The following is a 9,701-nucleotide window of genomic DNA, read 5'->3' on the forward strand; positions in this document are numbered from 1 at the left end:
TGAGAAGGCCTACGAAGTAGAGGCTTATCCCAGATAATCTAAACAAAAGGAATTTCCAAGCTATGCCAAGTTCTGCTTTGGAAGGGCCACCATACCATTGCATCCATGTCTTTTTGGCTGTATTTTAGCACATCTATAATAGCATCCACAGCAGTGTCTGTAGAAGCAGTAAAAGTGACTGGAGGAACTGGAATTGGGGGACTTGTGTCCTGTAAGGAAAAAAAAAAAAAAAAAAAGAAAATTTCAACAGATTCCTATTGTCATGCCATTGATTAGATCTATGCACATAATTCAATGCTAAGTCAACACAGATTACTCGAACACACAAAATAAAAGCAGATGACACCACACTGTTCTCCATAAGCAAAAAAGAAAAGACTGTTTCACGATGAACTGCTGTGTGCAGATCTGTCCATAAAAGGCTGCCCAAGCTATAAACCATAGACTAGAGCATTGAGTTTAATCAAAGTGCTTTTCATCTCAGCAGTGCAACTAAAAAACAAGCTTCTCTTTTATGGCTTTGCTTGCATAAAAAAATATTGCCTTTCCAAAGCATTCTTTAAAACAGCTCAAATTCTCCTAGACCACATGCAATGGCACCAGTTTCCACAAAAAAAAAAAAGTTTAATACTTTAGAAAATGAAGTCCATCAAAAAGTTCAACTTTGATATAAGTGAGTGTCCAACCTGGCTTAAGACAAGAGTTTAAATAGGCCTTTATCACATTCTGTGATCTTTAAAATATCTGCATAAGTCTCAAATCCAGAACCTCGGCTAATCCCTTTCCCAAAATACCAACATGAAACCTTGATAGCACTGTAGGCACCCTTACAGAAGTTGTAAATGTCCCCAGAAGATCTAGTCCTTTTGGTTTTTCTTCATCTTGAAGACTCACTAGAGGCCTTTCAGGTTCCTCAAGCAATTTACTTAAATCAGGAACAGGACTAAAAATAAACAAAACATACACCATTAAGTTCAAGTGCTGCCTTTCCTTGTAAAGTTCCTGTATCAGCAATAGTTTGTCCAGCAGGACCAGGGCAGTGATTGTTCCCCTGTACTGGGCATTGAAGAGGCCACACCTCAAATCCTGTGTTCGGTTTTAGGCCCCTCACTACAAAACACTGAGGTGCTGGAGCAAGGTCAGAGAAGGGCACAGAGCTGGAGAAGGGTCTGAAACACAAGTCTAGTGAGGAGAGACTGAGGGAGTTGAGGGTGTTCAGCCTGGAGGAAAGGAGGCTCAGGGGAGACCTTCTCACTCTTTACAACAACCTGAAAGGAGGTTGTAGCCAGGAGGGTGTTGGTCTCTTCTCCCAAGGAACAAGACTAGATGAAATAGCCCCAAGTTGCACCAGAGAGGTTTAGATTGGACATTAGGTGAAGTTTCTTCACTGAAACAGTGGTCAAGCATTGGAACGGGCTGCCCAGGGAAGTGGTGGAGGCATTTAAAAGACATGTAAATGTGGCATTTGGGGACACATTTATTGGTAGAGCAAATGCTGGATTAAATGTTGGACTTGATCTGGAAGGTCTTTTCCAACCTAAACAACACTATGACTTTATGTATTACAGCCCAGACTAAGTCAATACCTACCTCTGCTGAGGTGGAGCTGTGATGATACTCTCATTTGTTTCAATCAGTTTCTGGTACTGTTTTCTTGGGCTGTCTCTCAGTAGAGGGTCAAACTTCAAATAGAGTGACTGTTTTCTCAAGGCTGACTCTTTGAACTGAAGGGAGAGAGGTATAAACTGGCAGATACGCTGTTTGAGAGCATAACACACACATCCCACCCACACACAAACAATCCTCTGGAGAGTGGGTGAGCCTGTTCTTCAGTGGCCAGAGCATTGTTCTCAAGAGAAAAATTACATAAGAGAACTCTGTGCCCACATGCTTAAGTCCTTATGTAATATCAATCTGAACTCAATCTGCTCCCAGACAGAATAAAAAGAGCAAACATTTACGAACTATTCAAAACCAGCAGAAGACACTGGAAAGGGAAGGATAGCATTGTAAGCTGAAGGAGCAGTGTATGGCATTTGCATACAATAATAAGAGCAAACACAGCATGACCAAAAAAACAATTCCAATTCAGTGTATTCACTGTACATTCAGAGCTACTCTTACTCTGGACCCAAGTAGAAGAAAGAATAATGAAGCTGAACTGATTAAAACATGACATGCCCAATTTAGAGACAAATTTCCTGAAACTGGCCATAAAGCAAAAGAGCTTGAAAATATTTTTGAAACAGCAATCCTGCACTTTCAAAGCATCATGTTGTTCTTGCAACCACCAGAGGAGAAACATCAGCCACGCTGGTTTCAGTGCTTTTATAGGAAAAACACCACCTTTGGAAATTGAAAGCAAGAAACCTCTGATTTTCTGTTGAGTTCCTTCTAACTACATTTCTTTCCACCATCCCCCCCCACCCAGCCTTGTCACCACAAAAAATTCCTTTGGAACAGAATTTGTACTCCTGCAGATAATCCAAAGTTATTTTATGAAAACATTTAAACTTTAACAGTGTCACCTTTGCTTTCCCTCTCCACCCTGCCAGGGAGGCAAACAAAACATTTCAATGTCATACTTACTGAGGAAGTCCCAAACTGTTCCAGATAGTCTATTTCTATGCCCATTCCTAGGACTGGAAAAAAACAGAAAGGATACAATGAAGATGTCATATGGTCTTACCACAGACAGAAATAAATAAATATGTGTAGAAAGCAAATACTGCTTTCATTCTCATGAGTTCTAGTTCTTCACTTGTTTAAAATATTGTCTACCCAGACTTGAAAAAAAACAAAGAATCAGGCAAAGATTTCTAAGAGAAGCAAACTTACAGCTTCCATTTGTTCCCAAACACCTGTAAGTATAGGCAGAATCTAACACTCAGATGAAGAACTCCTGTTGTTCTGTGGTTAAATTGACAAGCACACTCAGATATTCTACTATTTTACACAATGCCCCATGAAAGACTTCGGCTGTCAGTCTCACCACTAAAACTGGCACACAGCTCAGACTTGAACAATGAAGTTACAGTCAATTCCCAACATACTGATTCCCCTCCAGTCTGAAGGTCACTGCAGTGAAATAATTTCCTCATCCTTCCAAACAAGGCTTCTACAAGGAATAACCCCTCCAAGTGGTCAAGTCACAGCTGTGTAGGAAGCTTTCAAGACAAGCATGCAAGCGCAGAAAGACCATCCACACCACAACATGAAACCAGTATTCAAGTAGTGCTAAGGCTGCAGTAATCTACAAGGCTCACAAATACAGACAGTTACATTGCTCTCAATTTAGAGAGGCTTTAAAACCAGAAGTTATTTTAAATGAGCATTTTTTTTTCAGCACCGAAAACTGCCACAGAAACTCTAAATAGATTGTTTCTGTACCAGTCTAAATTTTATCCTCACAGGCAGCTGAATTTAATAACCAGTTTTGTGAACTTAGCTTAAAGCAGAGAAAGTTAAAAATAGGCTTAGGTACATTTCCCAGCACTGCTAGTTATCGTAGGTTTTGCAGTCCTTTCAGAAGTGCAGAATAGAGACAAAACTAAAATCTCTACCAAAATTGAATTGGAAAAATATATACAAATAGGTTATTGTAACGTTATATTTTCAGTCTGTTTTAAAGAAATGCCATTACCTTCAGATGACGGTCTGAAGAACTCTTCAGGTTCAGCATTAGCTGCCGCCTCATCTGCTGTTATCTCGGTTCTGGGGGAATGCGGTTTAACTTCTGCAGACACTGGCTTTTTTCCACTGTCAGAGGAAACCAAATTATCTTGAGAGGGGACATTATGAGCTGAAGACATTTTAGATGGGTCCATTTGTTCCTCCTGATGAGAAAAAAACACAATCCTTTTTACTGTAAAAATAATTACTTAAATGTAATGAAAATCATTATAATGATCGAGTTGGTTTGTCACAAATCAGCTGGGCAGCCAACATAATGAAACGAGGGTTCACAGGCATAGAAATGAAACTACCAATACTGAGTACAGCTCATATTATACAGGAGTCACTGTTTATTTTTTACAGTCCACACCCTTTTGTTTGTCCTTATAGGTGACTGCTGATCAAAAAAGATACTGAATATCAAGGTACCAATTTGGCTGTCTCTGATGTTACCTTCAAAAGACAAGTCCGTACAGTTGATATTCCTTTTAGAGCTGCTGAAGATGCACAAACCCACTACCTCTTAGACAAAATATCAAAAATAGGTTTCACAAGATTAAGTCTCTAAGTCAACTGTTTCATGAAACAACCTGGTAAGAACTGGCTATCTTTGTTATACCTTACCATGTCTCTCTCTCTTGAAAGTTCAGCTTCTGCTTGAACTCCTGGCTTCTCCTCTAGAGCTCTTGGCATGTCTTCTACCACACTCTGCTTAACAATTTCCCTAAAAACAGAAAAAGAAGAAAGAAAAAAAAAATCAAAATTTAAGTCACACAGTTCTGAATTCTATATTACCAGATACACTGAACAAAGTTACCTTTTTTGAGAGTTTCTACTGCCACAGCCCAGGAAGCTTTACAGAGGGTGGGGATGTAAATTCACTGTCTTGCCTGGTGACAACTTAAGCGACAGAAAGCTCTCTCTCCATCAGAAGTAGTGTTATGTAGGAAGCAGAAAGTCAAAGCAGTATCATTTATTTCTATTCACTTAGCACTGTTCTCACGTTTCCGTTTGTTAAGTTCATTATTTTTTTAATTAAAGATAGGCTTTTTGTTTAATTAAGGACAGAATTACAAGAGCCTGCTCCTCTTTCCTAAGCAATGCTGTGAGTATTGGTGTAAAGCACAGAACTTCATTAGAGAAATCCAATACTTCAGTTTGTGCTGTCAGCAGTCAGCACACTTTTCACCTTGGTAAACAGTAACTAATCACATCACACAGGGGGCAAGAGAGCAAACATTTCTGTCCAATGATCAACTTGTGCCAGTTCTGACTGTCTATAGCGACACTGACACTTTAATAACTAGACTTTCTAGGAAAGGCAACACAACATATTCCATTCTCAAATAAAAAGTTTGTGGTGCCAATTAAAAAAAAAAAAGCATGTTCAGAGACAGGGCTTTTTATTGGAGATAGCATTTAGATACCAAGAACACACAGGTAAGAAACAGCACCTCAGAAAACAGACCAGCAGAAAACAGAATTGCCTGCTCCCTGGGCATTTAATTTAAAGACAGTAGCAGTCACCTGGTTCTCCACATTTTACTCTAATCTTGGAGGAGTGGGTAAAGAACCACATGACCCAGTGCTCTTTCCACCTAAGCCTGTTCTCTCCCATTCTTCCAGGTTTAAGAACAACTTTTCCCTAGAGCTAGTCATCTTGGGATAGTTCCCCCAGTGAGATCTTTGCTGTTGCAACATAATTGTGCCAAAGATTACAAGAACAGACTCAGCCAGTGTTGGAGGGAAGAAGTCAAAGTAGGGATCAACTACTTAGATACATCTAACTCTCCTCACATGGGTTTGAGGTGCTTCTGCATTCAGCCACACATTTACTTACTGATTTTTGGGTTCTGGTTTTTCAGGAGTTTCACAGGTACTTGGACAGTTATCCTGTTCCACTGGAAGAGGGTCCCTTCTTGAAGTGGTACTATCCTGCTCCTCTTGCAAGTGAACCTTCTGAGGGCTGGGCTTAGAACGAGGTGAGGTGGAAATTTTGGAGCCTCCTCCGAATGGATTGAAGTTTGGATCATCAAGTTTGTCCCAGTCAAACTTGTAAGATGCTTTAGGAAGAGGGATGTCATCTTCCACGTTACTTTTATTTTGCACTTCAGTATTCTCTGGTTTTGTTTTAGTAATAGGAATTCTTTTGGAAGGTGGCTTAATTCCAGGTCTTTTACCTAGTTTCCTGGGAGGTGGTTTTTTAGCAGTGGCATTATCAAAGTCAAATTCCAGTTTTACTGGTCCAGCCTTGGGGACATCAGGCTTTTCTGCAGGCTTCCCTTTGGAGACAGCCAGATCTTCATCAGGCTTTGACCCTTCTGTGGAAGCTTTTTCTGCTACCAAAACATCCTGATGCTTCGATTCCCCGGTTTTAGAAGAACCAGTTACATCAGAACTACTGGGACCTAAACTGCCAGGTGACTGTCCAGGAGGTGTAGGTGCCTCTGCTAATCCCACTGAAGTATCAGTTTGGCTCAGGTCTGTGGAAGCAGACTTCACACCCTGCTCAGAGTCACTGAGTGCTTGCTTAGGGGACAGTGTGGATTTGTTAGACTCCAGCTCACTCAGTGCAGGTTCTTTTGCAGAGACGAAAGGCTTCTCTTCAGGTGAACACTCTGTATTCGCTGTGGTTGAAGCAAAAGGAGCTGTATCTTCTGTCAGAAGAGAATCATTACTTTTTTCAGAAGTTTTCTCAGGGCTGCTAGCTACTTTTACAGGAGACTTCTGCAGATTTCCAGGAGAATAAGGTAACTGTGCTGAACTTTGAAAAGGATTGATGTCATCTAAATTATCAAAATCGAGACTGTAGGACCCTCGACTCTTCACTGGCATCTCATCATCTGGATAAGGAGCCACACTGACCTTCTCTGGCATCTGTGTATTCTCTGCTTCAGCCTCAATCTTTTGTTGACATGTGCTGCATTTAAAAAAGACCACATATAGTTATTTTTCAAGCATCACTCAAAGTTATCTTTAGAAAGATATTTGCACAAGTAGTTTTGCATGCTCAGAATAATTTGATTTTTTTTTCAATAAGTCAGCTGAGAGTAAAAGAATATTGTAACAGCAAGAATTCAGTTGCCACCTGAACAGTGAGAGCTCAGGTATACAAGAACTATAGGGAAATCAATCCTACAAAGTACCCAGTGTTCTAAAGTTACCTGTTCTACACAGCTTTGTTACCTTATGACAGCCATCCCTGGAGACTGCTCTGGTCACCAGAGGATACAGACATTGCCCTTTTACTGGGCAGAGAAACACACATTGCTTAGGAAAAGCCATTGACAGTAAGCAGTTCAAACACAAGCACAGTTCCTAATTCATCTTCATGCAGATTCATCTCTGACTCATGACAGACTCAAGTCTGGGACCAAACCAAGTCATGATTCAGGTTCTTCCATTCTAGTCATTACTTTGTCTGGTCATTCTGGCAAGTATTTTCCTCTCAAAAGTATGCACCAGCATTAGACCTATGAGGGCCTACATACCAAAAGAACCTGGACTTCAGAAACTCCAAGCTCTGTACAACAGGAGATCTGAAGAGAAGGGTAATAATACAAGAAAATACTTCTTCAGCAAGAGAGTAAGATTCTCCAACAAAAGAAACACGTTAAAGAGTTTGTGTACTTGCTATTGCTAAAAATCCTACAAGTTACTGCTCTCCAATTTATTTCCCTACAACTTCTGAAGTTTAGCCTCAGACTACAGAGAGTTAAGCCATTACTTCCTGAAACAGGATTTCCTCCCATTGTTTTGTCCCTCCGTAAAGTTCTTATTTCTCTGTGTCATCTTTCTCTGCTGCAGAACAGAACATGATTAGAAGCCACTCACTAAAAACTCCACTTTGATGAACTCGAAAGCAAAGGCGGGAGATAAGAGCTGAAGAAGTTCTCACCCGGTTTGAGCGCCGCTTCCCTGCAATAGCTCAGCCCCAGGCTGCTCCGACTACTCAGGTCCCTCCCACTCTCCTTCAGTGTTTAACCCAATAAATGCCAGCCAAGAACGAGACACCTGCCTGAAACGCCCATCACTTGTCAAAAGTGACACCCTTCAGCAGCACTGAGCCCTGCAGATTATCTGCTACAAACCAATCCTCACATTCTAAAATAAAAAAGGACAGTACAAGCAATGTGTTGACACATAATTATGCTCTAACTAAAACCAATTGAGTGCTGACCCTTTTAACTCACTTGAACTTTGTAAGTACTAAATCTTTGTTTATTTGTGCAAGCAATGAGTTTGGGGCATAAATAACACTGTCATTTAATTGTGGTGGTTAGCTCAGAAGTACTTTTCTAAACTAGACTACCCACGGTAACAAAGAGTTGAAGCAAATTTTTACATTTAAAGAAGATTTAAGTGTTCCTACCCTTCACCTTCCCCCCTTACAACCAACAAAAATAGGTATCAAATGAAAGTATTTGGTTGTTAAAGACGAACAAAAGGGGGTCTATTTGCTTGCAGAAGGCAAAGCTAAATCTTAAGATTTCTTGCCACCGGAAATTACAAGTGTCACATGTTTATACAAGTTCAAAGGGGGGGGGGTGTCAAAAAAAATCAGTAATAAAAATAGGCATTGAGATGTCTTAAATTGAAACATTGTAGATTTTATGCTCCTCTCTAGACACCTTCCATGAGCTACTTGGAGACCCAGGTTGCCAGACTGCAAAGGCACATAAACTTGTTTATACTCATGCTTGATGTTATTTTCACTTTGTGTTGCCAGAGTTTCTTTAATCTTAATACTCACTGACTCAAGGTGTCAATTCAAGCCAACCCTTCAGGAGATTCATCTCTTTAGATTTTTCTCCTTAAGACACAACAGTACTTAATACACAAAAGAATATCTTTTAAGGTTGTGCTTTAAGAATTAGCTTCAGAACAGTTGCATTCTCACATGAAAACCCTACTGTAAGAAACGGTTTTGTATTCTCTACCTGATGTATCTTCTCTCTTAAGCTATTTATCCATACCTTGTCACCTCTATGAAATCAAGTTACAGGCAACTTAGAGTTCAGTATTCAACATTACAACTGAGACAAACTTTTCTTAGAAGTATTGACAGTTCCCTTTAAAAAGTTTGTGCATCAGTCAGTATTAATTTCGGTCTTTCATGTAGTTTACATCCAGTCATAAAATACAAAGTTACAGTTTAACTATACACATTTGTAACAGGGAAAAGTTAGCTTGAGTACATCCCACACAGCTAAAGCAACTCGCAGTGAATTCATTACTCACTCAGCATCAGAGGGTGCACATAAAAGATCATCCACCGAGTCTTCACAGCAATCATCAAGCGTAAAGGTAGTCTCAAGTTTGCCTGTCATAGTAGGACTTAGGATTTTTCGAGTCTGAGGATCTCTTTGAGGAGTTTGAAAGGTTACCTTTAAGAAAGGGTGGGCGGGGGGAAGAAAAAGGAAAAACGTGAGCACAATATTTGTCAAGCTCCAAATAGCTCACGCATTCAGTAGCAAAGATGATGGAAGGAGAAAGAATATAAGCAATACAAAAGCAAAACTTTACCTTCATTGCTTTTGCCACACTTTTGGGTGGCAAGTTTTCTTTCTGGGACGGGCGTAGAATGGAAGGTCTCCCTGTAGGTTCCGGTGGCACCAAGAAAAAGCCACAGTCATCTGCTGTTAGATCATCCTTAATGTTTCCTGCATTTTCTCCATTTTCTGCGTTTAAAATCTGCAGACTCATTCTAGAACATCAACAAACACAGCACCACAGCATGAATGAGAGGGTGTGGTCAGCCAGATGCACTTCCAGATAATGGAAGGAGTTGGCAGACTGGCACCAGCTAGCAAACACTAACAGCTTCAAAGGAGTTCTGGAAGTATGGAAAGTCTTCGTATGGAAAAGTGTATCATCTCAGAAGACTCAAAGTATCTAAATGCAGCACGGTACAGCCCCTCTGCTTTTGGTAGGGGTCTGAAAGGTTAATTGTTGATAGTATGCCTTCCGCAGTTCACATTATACCCTTACTAACTAAGCCACCATCCTTCAAAGGGAGCTCTGTC

General features: G+C 40.3%; 1 protein-coding gene across 2 annotated transcripts in view; it reads right to left on the minus strand.

Moving 5' to 3' along the window:
• LOC114071936 (transforming acidic coiled-coil-containing protein 3-like) overlaps positions 1-9,701 on the minus strand; it is a 20,345-nt gene that overhangs the window by 5,005 nt on the left and 5,639 nt on the right. Inside the window, exons 2-10 of one of the 2 annotated variants that reach the window (XM_027909822.1) lie at positions 9,202-9,382; positions 8,917-9,062; positions 5,516-6,595; positions 4,300-4,399; positions 3,644-3,836; positions 2,590-2,642; positions 1,591-1,724; positions 832-943; positions 96-209 (exon numbers count right to left, since the gene is read on the minus strand). In XM_027909822.1, the coding sequence (XP_027765623.1) occupies positions 96-209; positions 832-943; positions 1,591-1,724; positions 2,590-2,642; positions 3,644-3,836; positions 4,300-4,399; positions 5,516-6,595; positions 8,917-9,062; positions 9,202-9,381 (2,112 nt within the window). In that variant the 5' untranslated portion in view covers position 9,382. Of the gene's footprint in view, positions 1-95; positions 210-831; positions 944-1,590; positions 1,725-2,589; positions 2,643-3,643; positions 3,837-4,299; positions 4,400-5,515; positions 6,596-7,573; positions 7,669-8,916; positions 9,063-9,201; positions 9,383-9,701 lie in introns of those variants that run through there. The other variant, XM_027909823.1, reaches the window with a different exon arrangement.

The sequence above is a fragment of the Empidonax traillii genome, unplaced genomic scaffold (assembly GCF_003031625.1).
Source record: "Empidonax traillii isolate 1590-97213 ecotype Southwest subspecies unplaced genomic scaffold, ASM303162v1 scaffold2444:size44503, whole genome shotgun sequence".
NCBI classification, from domain to species: Eukaryota; Metazoa; Chordata; class Aves; order Passeriformes; family Tyrannidae; genus Empidonax; species Empidonax traillii.